This window comes from Podarcis vaucheri (assembly GCF_965113315.1).
Source record: "Podarcis vaucheri genome assembly, chromosome: 2".
Classification (NCBI taxonomy): domain Eukaryota; kingdom Metazoa; phylum Chordata; class Lepidosauria; order Squamata; family Lacertidae; genus Podarcis; species Podarcis vaucheri.
In genome coordinates this window covers 78,338,035-78,363,842 of record NC_138760.1, presented here as the reverse complement: position 1 = coordinate 78,363,842, position 25,808 = coordinate 78,338,035, and the positions used below count along the sequence as shown (strand labels likewise).

Sequence of the window (25,808 nt, the reverse complement as noted above, 5' to 3'; positions counted from 1 at the left end):
TTAAAAAAAATCCAGACAAAACAGTAAAACAGGTATCTTGCTGAGGAAAAAGTGAATAGCTTCTTGTGGCAACTATACAGAAATTATACTTTCATTCCTCTAAAATCTACCTTATTTATTAAAAAACTAATCAGAAATCCTACATCCTGCCAAGATATAACCACCTCAGCAGCTGGGCCTGAGAGTGCCCATGCCCTTCTAACCATATCAAAATGTTGTCAGGGAAGGCACATATAAGAAAAAGGTGCCTGGTACCATTCTTCCTGGGAACATTCCTCTGATGCCTCCACCAGAAACATTTCCTGCTACCTCAGATATTTTAACTAGGAAACCTAGGGATTGAACCAGAAACCTTATCCATGTAACCATGTGCTGTAGTGCTGAACTATGACTCCACCCCCATACTATTATGCCTCTTGGGCAACCTTTCGTTTCTTGATGACAGGAGCACTTGCTTAACTGAAAGCAGCATAAAACCCGTTTGCATGCAGGCACTCATCCAAATAAATGAGAGCAACTACTGCCAGGCAATCGTCCAAGAGGCACAGTTTGTTGTGCTCCCAATTGGTAAAAGCAAGATGGGGGAACCTATGGTCCTCCAGAAGTTGTTGGGAGTACAATTCCTATGGCTATGCTGGCTGAGGCTGATGGGAATATCTGGTTCCTAACCCCTGGTGGGGAAGGTGGGCCTGTGACTCATGGACTGCTAGGTGGCCATCCCTGTCCTACAGATTTTATATACAGATTTTATATACAGCAAGTTATGAATTAAAACCTGACCTGCTGGACTGGTCAGACCTGCTGCAATAGCTATGTCTTACTCCACACAAAAAGTACTGTTATCTGCACTTCTGCCGAAATGACGGTTTAGCAATTACAATTTGTTATGAAGCAGTGCAACTCCTGGGTCTTTGAAGTTGCACTTCCTATGGAAATGCACACTCACACATAATCACTGTACTCAACAACATTACATTGATTGATTTGCCTGGTTTAGCTTATTTATATATATATAAAATGCATTTCCACAATGAGCTATGCCCAAAGATTGTGCATAAAAATCTAAAATAGATTCAATAAGTGTACTGTACCTATCCGAATTACATGGGCAACTATGTACAAGTCTTTCTTCATATCCTTGCTGCTGAGATCCTAACAGAATTGGGGGAGAAAGTAAAAATCATTGTCAAAAACATTTATATGACAAGAATATTCTATTTTCAAACAGAAAACTACCTCTACACATTTCTATCTTTGTCATAGAGAAGTGAAGGCTTGGAGCAGAAAAAATCCACCTCTTGAAGGAGGATTCCTACCCTATTTTTCCAGGGGAAGTCTGCAGAAAATTGCAGGGGTGGGGATCTCATGTACTATTTACTTTTTCAGAAAGGTGAGTGAAAGTACTGTATACTCATTGTTTGAATAACATTAACACATGCATTTACATTTCATAAATATGACCAACAATGAAATTCTCATTGCAAGTTATTCACTGCTCAGGTTGGCTGTGGCTGAATATCAAGCCCTGCAAGTTATCTGAGTTAAAGTGCTTGTAAGCTTATAGCTGCTAGCAAAAGAAAAAGGCCAAATCTGGAAGTTGCAAGATGCTGAATGGATAAATTGGCTTAGCGAAATTAGAAGAGTAAGGAAAGGAGAAAGGGGAAGTGATATCAGATGCCCCAGGAATAAAGGTGAAAAAGCAAAGGTCTTGTCCATTGAAATCTACTATCACCATCATCATCTTTATTACGGTCATAGACCAGCATAAGTTAAAATAGAAACATGCAGGAATTTAGGAAATAAAACAGATAAAACGGGTAAAAGGAGTGACTCAAAAAAGGGGAGCTGTGTGAGCGAGACTTAAAATCAGCTAAAGAGTTAAGAGCAAGCAGTTGCAAAAGTAACTATAGAAGGGAGGGTGCAAGAGAGGGCACAGGTCTTGGGTATGAGCCTTCAGTTTAGGTCTGGTGCGTGGACCGAACCATTCTTCGGTGAATTCCCATGATAGCAGTGCTGAGTATGTTACATCTGGATTTGCATCTTGAAGTAGCAAAGAGGTATAGAGTTGCTCTGTCCGTCCTGGGAATTTGTGTAGTATTGGCAGGATGAACCTGACTCATATGGCTGTATAATATTGGGAGTGGAAGAAAACATGTTCAGTAGTTTCTAGCTGCCCTGAGCCACAGGGGCATTTCCTCTCTTCATACGGTACCTTCCTAAAACGGCCTTCCTGGATAGCTAAGGAGAGTGCCTGACATTGGGCCAAACTGAAGGCCCTTCACTGTTTTGGTACTTCTAGGTTGGTCATATATGGCATTTGGGAATTGAGGTAACTTTTTGTTTCACTGATGAAACAATTTGGGGATCTGATTGGTGTTATATGTCTTCCATATGCTGTCCGATGGGTTTATTTTTGGCTTTTTCATATCCCATGTCAAGTAAACGTTACAGGGTAAAACCTAGGGTTGTTATTTTGTTTAGCACTACTCATTTCCAAGTCATTTGGAAGTCATCCTTTATAGTTAGGGGAGCAAGGCCACACAGGAAGGAGGATAGTCTCAGCCAGTAATTAAGTGTGGCAAGCCACACTCTAGCCTCAATTCTTACCGGTCCAGTTTCTAGGTGCAGCGTGGCATTGGAAACATTTTGGGGCACTTGTAGGACTGATCTTAGAAATTTAGATTGTACCAGTTCCAGTGTTGCACGGGGGGGGGGGCGCAGTATTCGGAAGTGTGTCTCCTAGGTCTTTGCGGAGATGTGATAGTCTCTCATTGGTGGACTACTAGTATGGGTGAGTGCTATGTTCTTCCAGAAAAGGGCAGGGTTGTTGGATTTGGCTGCTTGAATAATCCGTGTGCAGTTCTTTTTTGTTGCTTCCTTTTTCTTCCAGGTCAACCTTTTGTGATATAGGAGATCCATTGCACCAGCTGGGGTTGTATTTGAGTGGTGTTTTCGGTATCTCCTGTCAGTTCTGTGACTATTGCTGAGAGGCTAATGTAGTTCTTGGGTTGGGTCCTTGTAGGCCATCAGGAGGGCCTCAGAGGATTGAGCTGTTATCAGGGTGGTTTGGATTGACCGCAGGCTTACTGAGTCCAACCATTTTGATACTTTTTTATTTAGTTGAGAGGTCCATTTGGCTCAGCGGTGGGTTCCTTCTGCTGGCATTACAACAGCCTGACAGTTGGTTACAGCGGGGACCTTCTGAGTTAGCTCCTCTACTTGGAGTGAGCCCAGGAAATGATCGCTCTCAAATCTTGGTTTGACCTCTAGGTTCTTTGCACGTGGGAGAAGGTTCTCAGAGGCAATTATATAGTTGATGACGCTCATCCTAATTCAAGACAGGTAGGTGAACTTAGCTGGGTGGTCCTTTCCTAAGGCACCATTTAGAATGTAAAGATTCAGTTTGAAGGTCATTTGTGATAGGTAGAGACTGTTTGATCTTTTGAGGCTTGCTTTGTGAGAGGGCCTTGGTGTGTGTAGCTGAACCATGTATATAGGGTCTGGTTGCTCGGGCCTAGTCTGGCATTTAGGTCCCCTCCCAGAACCACCATTGCGCTTGGATTTTGCAATATAAGGTCTACAACATACCCTTCCAATTCGCCCCATCTGGCTCTTATCTCAGATTTCTGGGTCTACTATTTTGATAACAAACACTAGCTTAAAGAGCTGCCATTTATAGCATAGAATTATTTTAAGTTATTAATTTTTGGCTGAGTGAGATAATCACAGACGCAAAGGTAAAAGAAGAGACTGCTGAGTAGTGAAACTGTCAAGACCGACAGAAAAACTATGTACATTTACAGACATGATCTCAAATTGTGGTTTTGCAGAAGATGTGGCCGAAGGGCTATGTTTCCTTTCTGGGCAACCTTCCAACAGCTACGAGGATAGGGAATGATGCAAAGGTGGGTGGATTAATGAATATTTAATATTTAAACAGTAGGCTATTTTCTACACACACACCCCTCTATCCTCCATCCAGACAAGAGAGAGATTATTAAATTTCAAAAACACAATCAATCCTGGTGAAAACATTGGAGGTGTAAAGCAGGGCCATTGAGAGATGTGACATTGGGAGAGGTTTGTGTGGCCAAACAGAGTGGGCTGGAGAACTGTATTTGGTGGCCAGACCTGAGCTTCCCTACCTCAGAAGTCCAATAGCAATAACATCCTTACAGAGAAAGAAGAAAGGAATACCAGAGAAACAAAGCTTCATAAAAACATCTAAAACACAACCCTGCTCCATTTGTTGGAGGCTGAAATCAAAACACATTTATGCAACCGCTCTCAGTACTGGCTGCAGTAAATATAGTCTAAGTAATTACTCCCTTCACCATAGTGATATTTTCAAAGGGTGTTTGCCTACAAACACATGAAGGAAACGAAAAGACCATTCTCATTTCATGCTTCATTAGAAATCAACAGGCAAAACAAAAGACAAACGAAAGACAAATGCAGCAGGAAAACGAGTGTTTCCACATCCACTTTTGAAGTTAATTTTAATTTACTAATGCTCATTTATCACAGTACAAGTAATTTTTTAAAAAATGTTCATGCTAGCCTTTCACTTCAAATTCAGCAATAAGAACATAAGAAGAGCCTGTGGGACCAGGTCTATAGTCCCATCTATTACAACATCCTGTTTTCACACTGGTCAGCCAGATGCCTGTGGCCTGTGCCTGGAGCACGAGAGCACTCCAACTCTGGAGTCAGAGCATAGCCATCATGGCTAATAGCCAAGGATAGCCTTATCCTCAATGAATTTGTCCAGTCCTCTTTTAAAGCCTCCCAACTTGATGGTCATCACTGCCTCCTGTGGGAACAAGTGCCATGGTATAACTATGCACAGTTTGAAGAATTTATTTTATCTGCCTGCATATTCAGCTTCATCGGATGTCCACCTTGGGTGTTATGAGAGGAGAAGAACATTTATCTCTCCACGTCATGCAAAATTTTATGAACTTCTATCATGTCACCTCTTACTCACCTTTGCTCTGAACCAAAAGGTCTCAAACACTGGAACCGTTCCTAATAGAGTAGTTACCTCCATGAGTATATAATTATGATTCTCTCTATAAAGCATAATTTTGGGGAGGGATTCAACTAAATTGTTGTGTGCATAGAATGAGGTCCGCTTGCCCAGCAAAGCTTCCCTTACTTCCTCTTGTGCACCCCATGCCCCCTAAATCTGCTCTGCAGAGTTGAGGGAACCCCGGAACAGGTTTAGAGGGTGTTGGGGGCGGGAGGGAAAATGTCTTATTGTATGAAAAGACCTTGTTCCACGCGAGCATAGCTTACATAGCTTTATCTGACAATCAGGATGGATTTAGATGTGACATGCAACATGTTCAATAGCTAAACCATGGTTTGCTGAACCCACATCTGCCTGCAGTATGTTTTATTTGGAGTAAAATCAGGATCTGAAATAAAAAACCATGGTTAGGGTCATTACTCTGTCTCATGAGACTGCTATACCATAGAAATGGGAATATACTTATGAAACTGAGTCATGCACATATGTGAAACAGAAGTATACAAACAGCTCAAAATCATATTTGCTTTTGGGACATCTGGATGCTCAAACTATGGTGTGATTAGAACAAAATATATGCTACACTGGAATCCAGTCTGCAAAACATTCTCACTGAATGGTAAAGAAAATGAAAAGTGTTTCATACTGTGAAAAGTGCACACATTCTGTCAATCTTCTCTGGATTCTTGGGGCCCCCATTTTTGTTTAAGCGTACCAGAAACCTTTCACTGAAACACAAAAGATAAGAAAACACTGAATTACCAATAGTACATACCATTCATACTGCATCCTGGTCATAACTTCTAAACATTTATGGAACTTTATTCAGAGATCCAGATTCATCGACCATCAAACTGTATAGTTACATTGAAAATACAATGGTCCTTTTGACAATACTTCCAGGTACTTTCTCACTAATCATGGTGGGAATGAATTAATATCTTCTTACATTTGATGAAATATAGGAACAGCACTAGGCTAATAAGAATTTAACATCCCTACACTCAATCTTAGGCATAAAAATAATTTTGTTAATTGTTTTATGCAAAACAGTATAAATTATTCACCGGAAAGTGAATAATAACTGGAAAGTTAAAGAGATAACTGGGAAGTTAAAAAGATGCAGCACTCTGCCACTAAATTGCAATAATGTGTTTAAGAAAAGAAAATAATTGATTACAAAATAACAGAGAATGACAGGAATTCATAAGTTCTCTAACCCCATGCTCTGCACTGAGTCGGGATTCAGTATGCTCTGTTAACTGTTTATATATATTTATCTAACTTTTCAAAATCTAGAAAATCTGTCTATATTCCTAGGCAGCATATTCCATAGGTAGGTCAACTGTTTTACTGACCATAAGCAACTGTAACAAAAAGGAACTGTTCGAAGTAATACACTGTACAGCTGCTTTATTCTATTAAATTTATAATTCTCTGAACTAAACAAATACACCCTGTCAAATGTTCACTTCCTCCATATCAAAAACAATTCCAGCTGGACTCACATCAGTTTTGGTTCTTCTTATCAAATGAATCAAAAGAGTTTCCTTTTTGCACTGTTATACTTTACTGAAGCCAGAAGGAAACAAATTCTGGAGATCGGAACGAACTGCTCAAAAATATTTACTGTAAACAATGCAAAACCTAAAACAGGGTCTTACCAATACTATTACTTATTAGTTGACGTTTTCCACAAATTTGAGGAAAACTAGTTGGCCATAGTAAAAGTAAGAATTATGTTAGGGAACCCCTTGTGAACATGGATTAACTGCCCTTACAGGCTGGTGCTGGACCCATGGCAATCCTTTTAGAGATACTCTTGTCAAAAGGGTAAAGTTTCTCTCTGCTAACAGGGTTGCAAAGGCAGAGCATCAATTTAAAGTGAGAAAAAGCAGAGCTCTCCAAGGTGCTGGAATTGTGGTGTAAGTCAGACTTTGAAAAATAGTTCTCAAACAATACTGACTAACTACTACAGCGTGTTCTATTACAGTAGTTATAGTGACTTAGCTATAATTAAAATGTTGTGTTTTTCTTTTATAGGCAGAGGTTTAGATCCTTAAGAATGGGTTAAGTAAGGTAAATTACCTCTTGGTGCTTCTACAACTCTTTAATAAAGTGGAGTAGTTCGCTTTTCCTTTCATACCCAGAATTCAGAGGCAGGCCTCTGAAATCTAGTTCCATGACCTCATAAGAACTCTAGTTCCACAAAAAGAGTTAACAATATTACAGATGTTAAAACAGATTTCTGACCAAAGGACCAGCAATCTTTTACATGCTCAGAAAAACAAGCAAGGGGTCTGATTCTGACTTACCTGATCTGTTTGCCTTCCCGGACATCATACAAAAAAAAGAATACATCTGCATCCTCTCCAATTGTATTGTAAGTGAAACTTTTTAGACTGAGAAAGAAGTGGTGAGGTACTGGCAGACGACATGCTTCTCCATGACGTGGGCGTATTGTATCTACCTAATTTGGAGAAAGAAATTAAAGGGACTTCATTTTCTAGACATATTTAATAGCTTTATACTCATTGATACCATTTAAAATGAAAGTTGCTTGGTAGGATATATACACAGCTCCTAATCATTTTATCTGCACAGATCCACGGGTAGTGCCTAGATCCCTCACCAAAATACTGTCAGAATAAAGCAAATTGTATATGAGTCAACACCCTTGATTAAAGTTGCTGCAAAAAAACATAAAACAAAGTCAATATACGGGTAGGCCTGAATACCAATAAAAAACAGTATTTTTATGAATTATTTCATGGTGAAGAAGAGATATGGCTTCCTTCTGCAGTTTATCTTACCTGTGATGTGCTCTGTTGTACACTATGTCTACTAGATAAATGCTGTAAAAGAAAAAGAAAAAAGACATGCTGCATTACTTCTGTTCAAGGATGCTGACACTTCTTCCACACATGGCTAAAAACTTTCCCCCCATTGTTTTCAGATCTGTTTTAAAAAGATGCAGTAGTATACTAAAGACCGGCTCCTATCAGCTGACACAGAAGCATTCATGATTTAGCGCTGTCCAGGTACCAAATCAAAGTGCAGCATCATTCAATTGTACTAACTAGGACTAGGCTTCCTCAACCTTGGCCCTCCAGATGTTTTGAGACTACAATTCCCATCATCCCTGACCACTGGTCCTGCTAGCTAGGGTTCATGGGAATTGTAGGCCAAAAACATCTGGAGGGCCGAGGTTGAGGAAGCCTGAACTAGACCAACATAGGATTTCATGGTGGTGCAACTGGCTGGGAAAACAGAGAGCTTTCCTGCACCAGCAACTGCTATCCCTGTTCTATGCAATGTAGCAGCATTACACACAAAGCTGATCAGAGAATAAACTACAGCTGACTACTCATCCAAACAACACCCTGAAAGCCTTTTAGCCATGAGATGATACATACACAAACAAACAAACAAACAAACAAACAAACAAACAAATAAATTATTGCTGCTTCCATATTGTTGAAGATGTGAAATAATGTTTCAATCTGCTTATTTCTGCAAGGTTGATACTTTGCAACATGCTTTGTGCACTCTTGTGCATTTTTTGTACTGATTTATTGGGTTAATTTTCTGCAGATGATCCCTGGCTAATTTATTCATAGTGTTGTTGTTACACGAATTTTGTGCAGTTTCATCTCCCCGTTAAAAAATAATAATTTTTTTTTAACATGCTAACACAGGACCTGTGAAAATAGGTACTTATTTATTCCAAGTAGCTACTTCACAAGCGTCCTTCTCCCCAATCTAATTTACATGCACCCTCCCATTCTGCATCTCCCTGCAGTGGAAAGTATTTTATGACAAAGTACCGGAGCAGCCTCCCACTACTTACCGTAGCTCTATCTACATTTGCTTTACCAAAAAACCATTCCTTGTTATATGCAGAACATGGCCCCTCAAATGAAAAGTGTAGCGACTGAGTCAACACGACATTAAATGTTTGTGTTAAAAAGGAGCAGCATCCCCAATTCTCTAACAGAGGTTGATCCTGTTTTTAAAGCCTCTCACGCTGAAGGCTAACATTAACAATCAGAAAATTGACAGTAAGTCTCCTACTGTTCCTGTTTAATCTCCAGAGGTAAGATTTAAGAAGTAATCCAAATTGAAACGGTTTCAAATGTGTTTTTTAATCATATTTTGTTCTATACTTATCTATTCTCCAATTTTTAGATATTTGCAATGTGGGGTATCATTGATATTATTTTTTTATTAGGTTTCAGAAGCTAAAACTTGGAGAGACCCAAATAATCCTCCATCTCTCAAACCTAGGAATATAAAAAAATATTTCCGTAGCACATGATCAAAGCCGCACAGAATTCAAACATAGGAGCAGCCCTCCTTGGCCAAGCCATGGTGCACCTAGTAAAGAATTATCATTCCATCAGCTGCCAGCCTGATGCCCCTGGATGCTCACAAGCAAGTTATGAAGGTGATAAGAACTCCATGTTTGTTGATTTATTACTTCTAAGCATTGATATTCCATCTAGCTATCAGGATTATTAGCCACTGACAGATCTGTCCATCCTTTCCAAAAGTAGAGAGAATAACCAGGGCACTGTATCCACATTTCCAGATTGCAGAAAAGCTCAATTAGCGCACCATCCCTCATCCCTTGCAGCAAACACTAAGACATTCTTCTGAAACCTAGCAACATAGAACAATTGCTGCAATCCTATGGGAATTTACCTAGGAACATGCAACACAATTCTCAACTTAATCCAACACAACATTAATACACGGATGTGTAGAAGCCAAGTCCCTTTCAGATCCATAGGACATGCCCAGCTATGTGCAAAAATAAATGATGGCAGGCTCCCACAATATAAGCTCAATCAGTGGTGCCTCTTAATCTCAGGGATGTGGGTTTGAGCTCCACATTGGGCAAAAAGAATTCAGCACTGCAGGGAACTGGAAAAAAGGGCCTGCTCTTGTGCTGCTACCTTCTGGACCTCTCATCCTCATCCTATCAAAGAATAAGGCATCTTACCATCTTGTATAGATCAGATACACTTATCTGATCTGAATCCACCACCTCAAAGTCCTTTCGTGGGACAAGATCCAAGCCCAAATGCCTGTGAAGGGAAAAAGATGTGATAATCATCAATAAAATGTATTCTATTTATGTAGTATATGTAACTACTTGGGAACTGAAAATAAGGCACATGCTTAAAACTATGCAAACCTTAACGCCCCCGATACAATTACAGTGGTACCTCAAGTTACAAACGCCTCAGGTTACAAATGCTTCAGGTTACAAACTCTGCAAACCTGGAAGAGTTACCTGGAGTTGAGAACTTTGCCCCCGGTTGAGAACGGAAATCGTGTGCCAGCGACGCAGCGGCAGCAAGAGGCCCCATTAGCGAAAGCACGCCTCTAGTTAAGAACAGTTTCAGGTTAAGAACGGACCTCTGGAATGAATTAAGTTTGTAACTAGAGGTACCACCGTATTACAAATATACCTTCCATAACATTCATAATATAGCATCAGCATTATGGGGCTTGTTGCAGCTAATGGCTGGTCAGACAGAGTGGATAATTCTAAAGCTTTGGCCTCACACAGATGATTTGGCTTCTCTCATATATGTGGCTGCAGAGAGACAACATTTCATAGCACCAAAAGCATCAAAGGAAAGTTGGTACTGGACACACTTGGTTCAAGAACTCGATCACAGAAGCAAAGCATAGGATGGAGAAAACCCCTCCTGTGATGTAGTTGTAGTCTTCAATATGGGACTGGGCTTCAGGTGTCAATGCTCTAGGCTTGGCACTAGAGGGTAACAGTAGGCCACAGTATTTTCATCTATTGGAATACTCCTCCAGGAGACGCAGCAGGTGTCCTCTATATTGACATACACATTTGCTGAAAACTTTTCTTTGCTCACAAGCTTATGCAGACAATTAAAATAAATGCCTTCTGTAAATGTTGGTCAGTTTTAACTTTGTATGTGTTTTTATTGTGTATGTGTATTTGTTGTAAACTACATAATAAAAATTGCAATTGCAATATAAAAGTAAGTAAGTAAGTAAGTAAATCAATCTGACACTTTTCTCTGAGAGTCCACCACCAGGTGAGGTGTGGCAGGTAGTTAACAGGGAAAGTGCATTCACAGTGGTGGCACCCTAACTTGGGAGAGGTCTCCCCAGAGAGGCTGACATAGTACCTACCTAGATGCCCGCTGCCAGACAAAAACTTTTTTCTCCCAGGTCTTTTAATCTGTTTTAGTGCCAAATCTGATTTTTAAAAAACCTACAATGTGATTTTATGCTGCTTGTAATATTTTAATATTCACTCATTTTCACCTTGGGGTTGGATGGTGGGATATCAATATCCAAAACAAATAAACTAGCACCATAGGGGCAGCAGTAGCCATCAAAATAAGAGCTGCTACCAGAGAAGATGACATCAATGCTAAATTTGTTCAGATTAGCAATGAGCATACTAAAGATAGCAGACTGGGAGGCTGCTTCAGGTGAGACAGTGGAGGTACCAATGTCATTGGTGGATCTGCATCCATGAACCAAGAGAAAGTCATAGAAACCCTTATGGGCAACAAGTGCTGTTCTGCTGCAGTATCAAGAAGAACATGGAAGATGGTAGATGGAAGTTGAGTTGGGATGTACAGATGGCATGTGGTCTTGATGCTACTCCATCAGAAAGTGATAAGCTGAGTAATTACAGGATTCCTACAGTCATAGCATGTTTCCAGTCAACAAGCCAATCTGGGGCTCAACGTGTCTTACACTTTTTATGTGACTGATCCAATGGTGCATCACAATAACAGACCCTTATGTCCTCTGAGCATTCAGAACTGGAATGCTTTCAACCTAGTGCCTCTGAAACGGAGGCTTGAAAGGGACTTAGATCATTACTGAAATGGGTATAGCTGGAGTAGGGATCTCGCAAAAATACACAGCATAGTAACCAACAAAAACAGCATACAGTTTAAAAGACTATAAATTGTTAAATTATCCATCAATTTACGACATACATAGGTTTTCCCCTGAAGAGTAGAAGGGGGACATGATTGTTTTCATAAAAATAATATTGCACTTCTCATACTTTTAAAGTCTTTTGGAGTTGTCAATATCAGTATGCAAGTGATTTCCTCAATTTAATAGCATTCATCACAATCACTACAAATGGACTCTGTAACAGTTACCTTTGAACCTTATCCGATATGCTAAATTTAGTTAAAATCCCCTAACACCATGGATTTTCAGCTCAAAGGATTCTCATTCACTAATGCTACGTTAATCCTTCATACTAACTGCCCCCAAGCTACCTGTATGTCATGTCAAAGCAAATGAATAAATGTTCAGCAGCAACAAATACAGACTGCCATAAAGTCAACAGGACCTCCTTTCTTGGAGATTTTCAAGGAAAAGCAAGAGTAGCATCTGCAGAAGATGTCTTATAGCAGACTACTGAACTAGCTACCTTCTTTGACCCCATCTATATTTTCCTACTGGCTCACTTGGCATAGTCTTGAAGACAAAATTCTGTTACATAAAAATTTGATTATATTAATTTTATTTACTCAAGGACTAGTTGCTTAATATGTATGATGGCACTCCATATTCAAAATAAATGATTTTCTTCTCAATCCTTCCAACCAATCTAATTTAAAATCCTTCTGCAACTGTTTTCAGCTCTAATTTTACAGTAAAACCTTTTCTCCAGAGAGTTCCCTGCTGTATTTTCAGAAAATGTATACAAAAGTACTCTACATTCTACAGTATAAGGCCATTTTTCCAGCTTAAAATATCCTACATTTAGAATACATTCTTACTGAACAAAACATTAAAAGCCACTATGCAAAGCAAGAGAGACAAACATGGGTTCACACTTTACTCTCTCCCCCCAGAAAGATTACTTAGCATTTTTTATTAAGGTATTTGTCACATTCAGTTACTTGACTAGCAATTATATCCATTCCAAAAGAAGCAAAGAATGTAACAAACAAGTGCAAGATTTAAAAAATAATCACTTCTTATGCACCAATTTTACAATTCAATTAGTGATGGGCAAGTGTATCTACTCTCAGCTCAGAAGTTGCTCTAAAGAAAAAAAAGTATTTCCCAAGAGTACAGGCAGCAACCATTTTGCATGGAAGTTCTGTTCCTGGCCCCCACACACGTTGGCAGAGCATGCATAAACCCGCCTCACCCTGTCATACCCTGTTACACCCTCCTGCAGGTCCAAAAGGACCGATGTGCACCAGGAGTGATGCATTAATTGGACACACACAAAATGGTTGCCACCTGTACTGTACATGCCCAAAATGCTTGAACATGTGCACTGATTTCTGTTCAACACTTTGAAGATTGGCCTGTGGAGGGAATGGGAAACCTGTGGCCTTCCAGATGTTGTTGGGTTCAAACTATCAGCCTCAGTCAGTATAGCCAATGTTTAGGGGTGATGAGAGTTCTCATCCCATAACACCTGGAGGGACACAGGTTCCCCATTTCTGGCCTATGGTGTCCCATAGGCTTCCATCATGTCCCTCATGTTATCACCATCAGTAGAACCACGTATATGTCCTCTTCCTTATACCAGTTTCCAAAGGCTCTTCTCTTTTACCATTTGCCCTGCCAACCTATTTGTTTTAACTCTTGTTCCCCCTAATTTTTCTCTCTGCCATTTTCCAATCTCTTTTTACTTTTTAGCTTGCGGTTTTATAGTAAACATTTCTTATTTTATTTGTTGTAAGCTGCCCGGAGATTTTAATGCAAAAAGCTGTGTTTAAAACAGTGTTTATGTTTTAAATAATCACTAAAACGCGTAATTAAATCAAATGCAACCAAGAAAAACTACTTCCACATAATGAGGATAATCTCAAAATCCCAATGAAATGCATAGGTTTGAAATCCTTAGCTATATATAATTAAAATTCTTTAAATTTTGGTACATTTTAAGCACGCTAAAGTTCTAGATTCCATTTATTTGCCCCAGTCCAGGCTTACATTTTTACACAAACACACAGAAAGAAAAAACTCTAACGCAAACAGCAGCAGTACATGGACTGTCACCTCCAATGGTTGTAGCTACACACACAGTTTCCCATCAGAGAATTGGTGATGTCAGCTTTGACAGGGCTGATCTATTGGGTCAGGGGGGAGATTGAATTTAGACCTCTCCCCTGCACACAGCTAATCACTGCTTAGTTACGCAATTTGCTACCGCACAGCATAATCTTTCTGGATTGTGGTCAAGTTGGTTTGTTGTTCTTTTAATCAAAGTACCCACTTCTCTCAGTCATGTCTCCAAAGAGAGATGCTATAAATTATTCACCTAGGCCTGTTTTATAATATTTTTATAACAAACTGTAACGGCTCTGGCAGAAGACTGTTACAATAGTAGGAGTTTAGCTATGCTACAATGGAAAACAAAATCACTTGGTATAATTTTGTCAATTTATTTCTCAGAAGCCTTGTTCTTTTAGCTGAGGGGAAGACTACATCTAGACCAGCACCCTTGTCACATTTCATTTCATTTCAGTTTTGTGTCTTGCTGTCAGGGTTCTTCTTTTTGTATTCCCCCCCTTTACTTTCTTATCCCAGAATATCAGAGTTTGGGTTTTAATAAACAAACAAGTAATAGTGAGTTGATGTACTTGTAGCCACACATACCCTCCAAAACAAAGCTAGGTGTTGTGAAGGAAGAACATGATGAGATAGGGGGCTTCAGAATCATAAAACAGCTAAGTTCACATTTTGCTTGAAAATAAATTAGCACAATAAATTAACAAAGTCCCTAGAGATAACGGCCATGTTAGCCCATATTACCATACAGTTTAGTCCTTTGTGCAATAACTGGAACAGGTCCAAGTTCTTCCCTCCTCCCCCACATGGCCAGGAGAAGCACTTTACCTGCATTATATATCTCTTTCCCTGGCTCTCAACCTTCAAGTTGTCCATGTTTATAACAAACTATGGCTAGTTTAGTAAGGCACCTTCATAACTCATGATCTGAATTTGGTTTGCTTTGAAACGGACGAGAGCAGGACAGTTCCACAACCAGGACATCAGACTGTGACTGTGGAAGTAATGCTACCCTCCAAAGGGATGGTCTGAGGTCATCTTCCTCCCACTGGGAGAGTACTGAGGAGGTTTCAGCACAAAGGTTCCCAATACCCACTGAAAACATTCCTTGCTCCTGTCCTTCAAGCCCTAGTTGGCCTTGTTGAGCTCTAGTAAGAGGCAGGTAGCTGGATCCACCATAAGTCTCTGCCTGCTATATGCTGCTGCAAGCTCTGAAATAAAGTTCCTAGTGGAAGAGTAAAGCCAGAATTTCTGAACAAGTCAGGCCCTGTTTAAACATTTCATGATATGGGTATATCCTCACTTCTACGTACCACTGTATTTAAATAATTGAGCTTTGATTTCTACACTGTTTGCCTATAAGTGAATATTGTCAGCATCGAAATAATGTTACCAGTGATTATGGTAAAGTCTCAACAGAATTTGATAACAAATATAAAATGAATATTCATAGAGGGGGGAAAGGGTTGTGTATGTCCACAATATAATATAAAACTATGTAACATCACTTCAAATAAATGCATGTAAAATGTTTGGCTAGAAATTGTTTTTAAAAACTATGAACACAGTGTCAATAAAAATTGTTTTATAGTCATCACATCACATTCATAACCCAAAAATAAAATTTAAAATTTCTTGGTTATGGGTGCAAGTTGATACTGTTTTATTGGTCTTAAATATAATCATGGTTATGTACATACTTTATAGATCTGCTGGAAAACTGTGGCATGTGTTTACGCTGGAAAAGTTTGTGTCACTACTGTTATTTAAACAAATTATTACTAAAAGCAGTTCACTTCACAGTGGCAAGAAGCAAGGCAATTAAGGTTGGCCCTCTGCCCATGCATGCCTGTGTTTTGAGAACTAACTGTGTTGGTGAAATATTTTCCAATGATCATGACTTCTTTGCAAACAGATGCTGCTTTGCTTCATTGACTTTGCACTGTAGACTGTTTTTCTCATACAGAGGTACCACACACTTTCCCACTAGCATCATAGTAGTGTCAGGGATACACACTGAGGCTTTTGACACTGTCAGAAATGCACCTGACACATGTTCTATGTCCCCACCACACCTAATGAATGCATGAAACATAGTTAATGCATTTATTTTTCTTGGGTTCGAAGTGGTTGCAATTTCATGTGCTGCAATTTACCTGTGATGTTTGCCAACATCAAAGGATACTTGATGTCAAACTCTGGAATGTGCTGCAAGTTGGAACACAATAATGTCAACTACATGTTGTCCCGACCATGGTGTTTTGTTGCCTGCTATTTGCTACATCTGGTCAATACAACATCAAATATGTTGTCAGCTTCATCATGAGAGCATGGCTGGAATGACTTTTGTCCTGTCTGCCAGGGGAGAATAGTACTTAGATGCTAAAGGTGCTGTATACCTGTTTGCCTTCTTTTTTTAGCTGATGCAACATATTTCACCAGAAGATGGAACAGATCAGCTTTATTTTCATTGTTCCATTTTGTGGTGACCTCCTACCCTCTCGGGTTCACGGTGGGTGGGTAGAGAGTGTGTGTGGAGGGGGGAAATGATAGGTCTTAGCACATCTTGTGTTTTTCACACAAAAGAGAAAAAGTTTGCTCTGAGAAACAGTGGCAATACAGATAAGAGAAGAATGTGTGTATGGCCAAAGCAAGTTTTGGGATAATTCCCTTTATATCCAGTTTCTCTGTTTCTTGTGATCACCAACCATTACACAAAACTATTTTAAAATTTGGCAAGCATATTGTGCATGATAATTCGAAAACCCAGGAATTCAGTAGATTATTATTAATAACAAAAATAGTAATTTATATGCCACTTAATGACAAAATAGTCTTCTAAGCTGTTTACAAAGTATTAAAAAAAAGTTACACAAACCACTAGCATCAATAAGCATACTGCCCTTTGCTGAGTGTACAATATATAATTATTTGCGATGGGAACACCAAAAATGAAACAGACTTTACTTTCATGCATCAATTTACATGTTTAGGATGAGGATATTTTTGTTTTTTGAAATTTCACAATTCTTACTTGCATCATCTTTTCCTCCTTAAGGGCCATTAAAATCCGTATTTGGCTGCCAGCAAGTACATTCCAAGCATTTTAAAGTTTTGTTCCATAAGAACCCTAAATGCTTTGAAACAAAATAGTACTCATACTTACTCATTACCCCAGTCCAAGCGTACAGTGAGGTGTCTCTTGACTTCTCGTACTTGGTCCTGGGTCAAATGACCAGATAGTAGCTGTCTGCGAAGATCAATCAGTTCATTCATCACATGCCGCAGTTTGTAAAAGAGATCTATCTTATGTTTCTGTAAAGGTTTTATTTGGGAGAGGGAGTGGGGGGAGAAAGAAACAAAAATAAACACTTTAGTTGGGTGATTTAAAACCATTATATATACAGTAAATGTAAAACCTTTGAATGCATATGTATTGCAGGAAAAATAATTAAGTCCAAAGGAGCAGATGTATTAGCCTGTCATGGGAGGTGGGGGTAGTTTTGTGGAACTATAAACACTAACAGATTTATTGCAACATAAGCTTTTGTGTATTAGTACACTTTTTCAAATGCATGAAGTGTTAACGTAAGTCGGCAGATGCATAAGGAAAGAAACAATATTGCTATGTGCACCCCACTGTCTGAGTCGCGGTATACTCCAGTAGTGCCAGTGCTTATCCAGAGTTTGGTTTCCTTTGAAGGAAGGTCAATGGAGACTGTGGCATCTTTAAAAGATATGGTTCCATTTATAGATATATACAACTAGAGCATAGGATGCAGGGGTCACAGCATTAACACTCCAACATCTTGCTTCCCCATTAGGTTTCCAGGGAAGCCCCAAGCTCACAGCTTTGGGTTCAGCACAGAGCATACATGTCGCTCTCTTTCCAGACTCCAGCATCAACCAATCTCCCTCTCTCTAAATTCTCTATGAATTCCCCTGGCCTACTGTTCTCCTTCCTAGGATGACACATCATCCATCCAGGAGGAGTGGGGAAATGCTTACCCCTATTCCAGGAGAGCACCATCACTTAGTTGTTGCTATGGCAACATAGCTCACTCTTTGAGAAGCTGATGAGAGCACTTGGCCAGTCAGCTAAGGCCATTAACTTACAAAGAGACTGACTGGTTCAGCAGCAGCTTCTACTAGACTTTAAACCTCACTGGATACAGAGAGAAATGCAAGCCTTGAACGGACTTACAAATGTCATTCACAGATTCCAGCTACACCCCCCCAAAAAAGCCTCCAACCCTCTAACAATATATATTGCGCATTCACACAGAGAGACAGATCTAGGGATTATTGGGGGGGAGGGAGAGAGATGGGGTCAAATAGCAATGAAATGCAACAAGTACAACCTGTGACAATTCTATATAAACATAAGCAAAGTGAGTGATCATTCTCTACAGCTATAGTTGGTGATAAAACAATCATCCCAGCTTTGCTAAATAACACCTGTAGTAAGACAGGAAGCGGTTGTCTTTATTGGTGCCTAAACAGAATCAAACCTTGATTAAGTATAATTCTGGAATCCCCCTTTGCTGAAGAATGACAGGTCCGCAGTAAAGTGTCCTGGGGGATTTACGGTATATGTTCTCCCTTTGTTTTCTGAATGTTGCCATTTCTAACGTTAGATTGTTTATTATTTTGTGTAGCAACTGGCCTGCTTTTCCTATGTAGAACACAGAAGGGCATTTTGGCAGGTGACAGCATATATCATAATGGAAGATGAGCAAGTGTCAGGGAACTGACCTCAGAGGGAAAGGAGGTGATAGGGCTCCCAGAGACTGGGAGAGACTCAACAGCCAAAGCAGGGACCAGCAGGGGGAGCGCGGGGTCTCTGGAGGAGGATCTCAGGGATACTGAGAGAGATGCAGCAGCGCAGGCAGGAAGCAGGGGGGAGAAAGGGGTGAGAGACACGTCCAGTGAAAATAGTGGGGAGGTGTCAGAAGCAATTGCAGGGAGACCCATGCTTCGTCGGAAGCTGTCACGTCGTGAGTCCAGGAGACGTGTTTCCGTTAAGGAACTTCTTTGTTGGAGGCGTTTCCGCAAACAGCCACTGTCGGACTCTAACAGTGACTAGAGCAGACATGTCTGAGGAGCTCTGTCACACACAGAGGTTTGTGGGGCCGCACAAACTCTGAAGGGGCACCATTTTAAGCACAAGCAGCTAATCATCCCCTAATAGCAGTCCGACAGTCTCTGTACGCTGTCTGTGCAGGAGAAAGCATCATGAGCGACCCAGCCGGAGCAGGGGGAGGAGCTGATCCAAGCTTGGAAGAAAGATGCCGAGCATTGGAGGTCCAACTGGCGCTGCAGACGGCGAGGCTCGAGGAGAGGAGGGCTCAAGATGCAGACAAGAAGGGGAGAACCACTCAGTTCCCCAGAAAGGTACCAGGATTGGTGCAGAAGTTTGGGGGGGACCCCAAGGATTACCATGCCTTTAGGACTGAAATGCAATATGCCCTGAATGTCCAGTTTGATGAGTTCCCTGATGAGGAATCTCGAGTTGCTTTTGTAATTGGGCATCTTGAGAAGGGCGCGCGAGACTGGGTTCGACCCCTGATGGCAACGCACAACGATATCCTAAAGGACACTATGAAATTTTTTCGTGCAATGGATATAATGTTTTCCAGCGACGTTGAGGAAGGGGCGGTGCGCAGACAGTTAATGGCTTGCAAGCAGGGAAGCAGATCTGTCCGTGAGTACTGGACTGAATTTACCATGCTGATTCACAGATTGGGGTGGGATTTATCGGCAGCACCCATTCAGATGCTATTTGAAGAAGGTCTTTCTTCAGCTGTGAAAGACGAGCTGGCCAGGAGCCCCAGGGCGGTGTCTATGGATCAGCTGACCAAATCTGCGCTGACCATTGGAGCGCGCCAGGAGGCAAGAGCCTTGGAGAGGCGGGAAGGGAGAGGGGAACGTTGGAAGGAGTTACGCATTCCAGACATTCCTGAGCCAGCTTTCCCGCCGGCAGAGCCGATGGAAATCGGAACAGCCCGCGCGCGCGCAGTTTCAAAGCCCAGTGAGGGGGCGAAGAAGGAGGGAAAGGGAGCCCGGAAATGCTATCTCTGCCAACAGCCAGGCCACTTTGCCAGAGTCTGCCCCCAGAGGAAGGAATGGCAAGGGATGGTGGGAACTGTTGAGGGGGAAGAGCAGGGAGAAACGGAGCAGGTAAAAGCCAACGCCTGGTTGCCATCAGGGCACTGCAGCCAGGCCAAAGAGCAGTGAAAGTGCCCCTTCCCCAAGTGCCAGTGCCAGAAGCTCCTCGACCGGCTCTAGTGATTGAAGTGTCGCTAGAGCTGCAAAATGGACACCCCCTAAAAATAAAGGCACTGTTGGACTCAGGCAGCTCCTGCAATTTTATGAGCAAGGAGTTTGCTGCTGAACACCAGATACAGACTATCCCTTTAAGCAACCCCCTGCAGGTGACCACGATCGATGGCAGGGAACTGTTGGGAGGAGGAGTCAGCTTGCAGACCATCCCAATGATAATGAGGGTGGCAAGGCACACAGAACTGATAGCGTTTAATGTGGCCACCTTGGGAGGTGCTCCCATTATTTTGGGAATGAGCTGGCTAGCCCTACATGATCCGCTGGTGGGCTGGCATCAAAGAGTGGTTTCCTTCGGTTCCGCACATTGCTTAGAACACTGCAGGGGGGAAAAGGGGTCAGCAGGGGCCCAAGCCACCCTGGCAGGGACTGAAGTAGTGGAGAAGGGGAAGGTGCCACCACAGTATGCTGATCTCAGCGACGTGTTCAGCGAGAAGGAAGCTGACCAACTACCTCCGCATAGACCCTTTGATTGCCAGATCAATTTACTCCCTGGAGCACAGCTTCCTGTAGGCAAGTTGTATGCCATGTCAGACAGGGAAATGCAGGAGTTGCGAGCGTTCATTGACAAGAACCTGAAGAGGGGCTTCATCAGAGAGTCCAAGGCAGCGGGGGGTAGCCCAGTGTTTTTTGTGGACAAAAAAAACACGGACAAGCCGAGGCTGGTATGTGACTTTCGGGCCTTAAATGCAGTGACAGAGCCGGCGGCTTTTCCTATGCCCAGGATTGATGATATTTTGACCAGGGTGCGGAAGGGAAAGATTTTTACAAAGCTGGACCTAAGGGGGGCGTACAACCTGATACGTATAAGGAAAGGGGATGAATGGAAGACCACCATGTTCACCCCTTTGGGGGCATTTGAATACTTAGTTATGCCTTTTGGATTACAAACAGGCTCCGCGTGTTTTCAAGCTTTCATGAACCACGTACTGGGGCCTTTGCTCTACAAGAATTGCGTGGCCTTCTTAGATGACGTGTTGGTGTATTCGGAGAATGAGGAGCAACATGTGAGAGACGTCAGAGAAGTGTTGAGCAGGCTGCAAGCCAACCGACTGTGGGTGAAACTGGAGAAGTGTCAGTTTCATACCAAGGAGGTGGAATTCCTGGGGTACCGCTTGTCAGACAAAGGGTTGGCCATGGACCCCGGCAAGGTTCAAGCGGTGCTGGAATGGAAAACACCCAAGACCAAGAAGGATGTGCAGAGGTTCCTAGGGTTTGGAAACTTTTATCGTAAGTTCATCCGCAACTTCGCCCACCTGACGGCGCCCATCACGGACTGTCTCAGCAGCAAAAAGAAGTTTGTTTGGACGGGGGAGGCGGAGCGAGCGTTTGAGGAACTGAAAAGGGCCTTCGCCTCTGGCGAACAACTTCTACATGTGGATTTACAAAAAAAGCTGAGGGTCGAAACAGACGCGTCGGACCGAGCCATAGGGGCGGTGCTTCTTCTGCAGCCGGGGAAGGAGGGGTCGGAGTGGCGACCGTGTGCCTTCTTTTCGCGGAAGCTGAACAAGTCTGAGAGGAACTACACGGTGTACGACCGGGAACTTCTTGCAATTTATGAGGCCTTCCGGAGATGGAGGCACCTACTAATTGGTGCACAACAGAAGGTGCAAGTGTGCACGGACCATAAGAATCTAGAGTATTGGAGAACTGCGCGAGTGCTCAACCAACGGCAGTTGAGATGGGCCCAGGAGTTCTCCAAATTTAACTTTGAGATTTGTTACGTACCAGGCCCGGAGAACGTTAGGGCGGACGCTCTCTCACGCAAACCTGAATATTTGGAGGGAGAGGGTGTACCCGAAGAGACCCATGTCATTCCCGAGGACCGCTGGGTGTGTGGGGCGGCATTGGTGGGGCAAAGGGAACTGGTAGAGGGAACGGGGCAGGATGTATACGCCCAGGACAAACTCAGGAGTCTTAGGAGGGAGGGAGACAAACCCGGGGGTTTTGAGGAGAGAAATGGGGCGTTGTACTACAAGGGAGCGTTATACATACCTGAAGGGGAATTGAGGGAAAAGGTACTCAAGCAACTGCACGATAACCCCACAGCAGGGCATTTTGGGCAACACAAAACCATGTGGCTGGTTACCAGGGAATTCTGGTGGCCCAAGGTCAGGGAAGATGTGCGTGAATATGTGAGAGGGTGTGACCGTTGCCAACGAGCCAAGGGGGAGAGGCGGGCACCGGCAGGTTTATTAGAACCACTACCCACGCCGGAAAGACCGTGGGAGGCAGTGGCAATAGATTTTATGACTGATTTGCCCAGGTCCAAAGGGAAAACAGCCATTATGGTGGTGGTAGATCTGTTAACCAAGATGGCACACTTTATAGCCTGCTCACATGCGGTCACAGCAGAAGAAACCGCCAAATTGTTTGTGGAAAATGTGTTTAGGTTGCATGGCGCCCCCTTGAGGGTGGTTTCGGACCGAGGGAAACAATTTACTTCCAGGTTCTGGAGGAAGCTCATGAGCTTACTGCATGTAGAAGTTAATTTCTCTACTGCCCGTCATCCAGAAACCAACGGGCAGGCGGAAAGAGCTAATGGTGTCCTCCAGCAATATTTGAGGTGTTATGTTAATGACAGAGAGAATGATTGGGTGGAGAAGCTGGCGTTGGCAGAATTTGCTTACAACAATGCAGAGAACGTGTCCACGGGAATGAGCCCTTTTTTGGCCAATCACGGGTGTCATCCCCGAGCCTTCCCAGGGGGGGAGGGGGAGAACTGGAGCGTTCCAGCAGCAGAACAGTTCGTTGAAGAAATGGAAGCGATCCATCGCCAACTCCAACTTAATTTAAACCGGGCGAAGGAGGAATATAAGAGGCAGGCAGACAAAACCAGAAGGGAAGGGGAAAGCCTTAGGGTGGGAGACCAGGTGTGGCTGTCCACCCAAGGGTTACCATTTAAAGGAGGTTGTAAGAAGTTAAGACCCAAAAGACTGGGCCCATTTGAAGTCACGCAACAGGTCAACCCAGTGGCTTTCAGACTCCGGTTACCGAACCACATGAAGTTGCACCCAGTGTTCCACAGATCGTTGCTGTCACCGTATATAGGGGACAGAGAGGGGAGGGTCAATAGGGGACCAGCGATGGAGGAAAAAGAACACAGCTACCATGCAGCGGAGATCTTAGATTCCAGGTGGAAAGGAGAGCAAGTAGAGTATTTGGTAATGTGGGAAGGGGAACCGGAGTCGGAAAACACCTGGGTCAGAGCAGAGGATGTAGATGACGAGGTTCTAATTGAAACTTTTCATCAGAGATTCCCTCGAAAACCCCAGCCAGTGGCGAGGTTCCGGAGGGAATACTTCGCCACCACAGACGAAGAAGAGGAGTTGGAGGGGTTCTCTGATTCCGAGGTGGAGGAGGATTCAGCGAGTCGGAACAAAGACCGATGGAGGGAGATGTTCGAGACGTCGGAAGATGAAGAGGATTCGTTTCGGGGTTTCAGCTCCTCACCGCCCAGAGGAGAGGGAGGGGGCGGGGGGGAAGGGGGCCCTGGAGGGGAGGTGGATGTCAGGGAACTGACCTCAGAGGGAAAGGAGGTGATAGGGCTCCCAGAGACTGGGAGAGACTCAACAGCCAAAGCAGGGACCAGCAGGGGGAGCGCGGGGTCTCTGGAGGAGGATCTCAGGGATACTGAGAGAGATGCAGCAGCGCAGGCAGGAAGCAGGGGGGAGAAAGGGGTGAGAGACACGTCCAGTGAAAATAGTGGGGAGGTGTCAGAAGCAATTGCAGGGAGACCCATGCTTCGTCGGAAGCTGTCACGTCGTGAGTCCAGGAGACGTGTTTCCGTTAAGGAACTTCTTTGTTGGAGGCGTTTCCGCAAACAGCCACTGTCGGACTCTAACAGTGACTAGAGCAGACATGTCTGAGGAGCTCTGTCACACACAGAGGTTTGTGGGGCCGCACAAACTCTGAAGGGGCACCATTTTAAGCACAAGCAGCTAATCATCCCCTAATAGCAAGCAAATGAGCTCCTGATGCAGTGGCTGGTGCCAAATGTTCTCGGAGCAGCCCTGCTTGTGTAGACATGGGGAAGGATTTGGCATCTGAGTTTACTGCAACCTCGGGTCCCTGCTATTGTGCTTTAGTAAAAGTGGTTATTCCAGGTTAGGGGTCTATTTGTAAGCAAAGGCAGATCTACTACACAAGATCAGGGACCAGGATGGGCTGTAGAGCACTGATGTTATGTAAGGAGTGGTTTTGTTTTTTTGCAGGACACTGTAGGTCAGGGGTAAACAGATTTAGGCATATTGGATCAACTTTGTTCTTTACTATAACATCAGGATCCACTACTGAGAGACATACAGTTAAAATTAAAACAGGGTGCATATTCTGAGTGTAGAATTTTTATTCAGCATCAGAAATGACCTGTGACTGCATTCCTTTCATACAAATTCTACTCCTTTGCTCATTTCACCTAATTTAGGTGAAAAAAGCAATTTTTTTGCTACTGTTGCTAAACAATTGGGAGTCAGTTTACTGCAGATCACTCAGAAAGATCTACCAAAGGATCCCTATCCACCCCCTGCTAATTCTTGCTGTAGGTGACAAATACAAACCCAGAATATAAAGTGACTATTAATGACCTACAAGTCCCTGTAACAGCCAGTCTTTACAAAATAATGCACTGCATTTTTAATTTGTTCCTGGGCTTGTTTTGTGGTTGCCATATAAGGTAGATGAAACACTTTCCACAGTGCGAAAGAGAAGGAAAGTTAATGCTGCCATGCAAAATGTCACTCATCTGGTAGCAAGGGCCGTGTAACACTCACTTCTAGGCAAATAATAACAATAATAATAATAATAATAATAATAATTTATTATTTATACCCCGCCCATCTGGCTGGGATATACAGATCCCTCATCCTTTATTAATTTCTACGTTGCCACAAGCAATGAGTTTTGACATCTTTTAATATCACTGCAGGGGCTGACCTCTGTAAAAGGAGTGTAACTGGTATATTTCAACAGAAATTTATTAAGCTCCTTAAACAATTTTATTTTGCCACATCAAATAAAAACAAAACCTATCAATGTGAGGGAACACTATGACAGTTGGTTTTTCCCATTTGTTGTGGAGGAAACAAATTATTCAGTCATTGCTTTAGAGGAAAACATGGAAATTGCCACAGGCTAAGTACATGATTTGTATGTGTGTGTGTGCTAAAGCCCTTCAACAGCTTTGGTGCAATTCAACATGGAACAGACATGTGACATAATCCTGCACCCTCTCCACTCCTTTACCTGGCTAATTATCTTTACAGTGATCTAAAAGCAGCAGGCCTCCTTGCTTCTTCCCAGGCCCAGAAGAGAGAACAAGAAGCCTGGAATTTCAGGAGAAAAGCTCTGTTTTGATAATCAGTAGTCATTTCTTCTA

At 42.5% G+C, this 25,808-nt stretch overlaps 1 protein-coding gene across 1 annotated transcript in view; it reads right to left on the bottom strand.

The window, feature by feature from the left end:
• The window catches only part of DOCK3 (dedicator of cytokinesis 3), a 141,913-nt gene that overhangs the window by 93,473 nt on the left and 22,632 nt on the right, over window positions 1-25,808 (bottom strand). The window contains exons 3-9 of the mRNA XM_082212079.1: window positions 18,604-18,767; window positions 17,259-17,407; window positions 10,038-10,122; window positions 7,846-7,887; window positions 7,348-7,502; window positions 5,679-5,760; window positions 1,092-1,152 (exon numbers count right to left, since the gene is read on the bottom strand). Coding sequence (XP_082068205.1) covers window positions 1,092-1,152; window positions 5,679-5,760; window positions 7,348-7,502; window positions 7,846-7,887; window positions 10,038-10,122; window positions 17,259-17,407; window positions 18,604-18,767 — 738 coding nt within the window. The remainder of the gene's footprint in view (window positions 1-1,091; window positions 1,153-5,678; window positions 5,761-7,347; window positions 7,503-7,845; window positions 7,888-10,037; window positions 10,123-17,258; window positions 17,408-18,603; window positions 18,768-25,808) is intronic.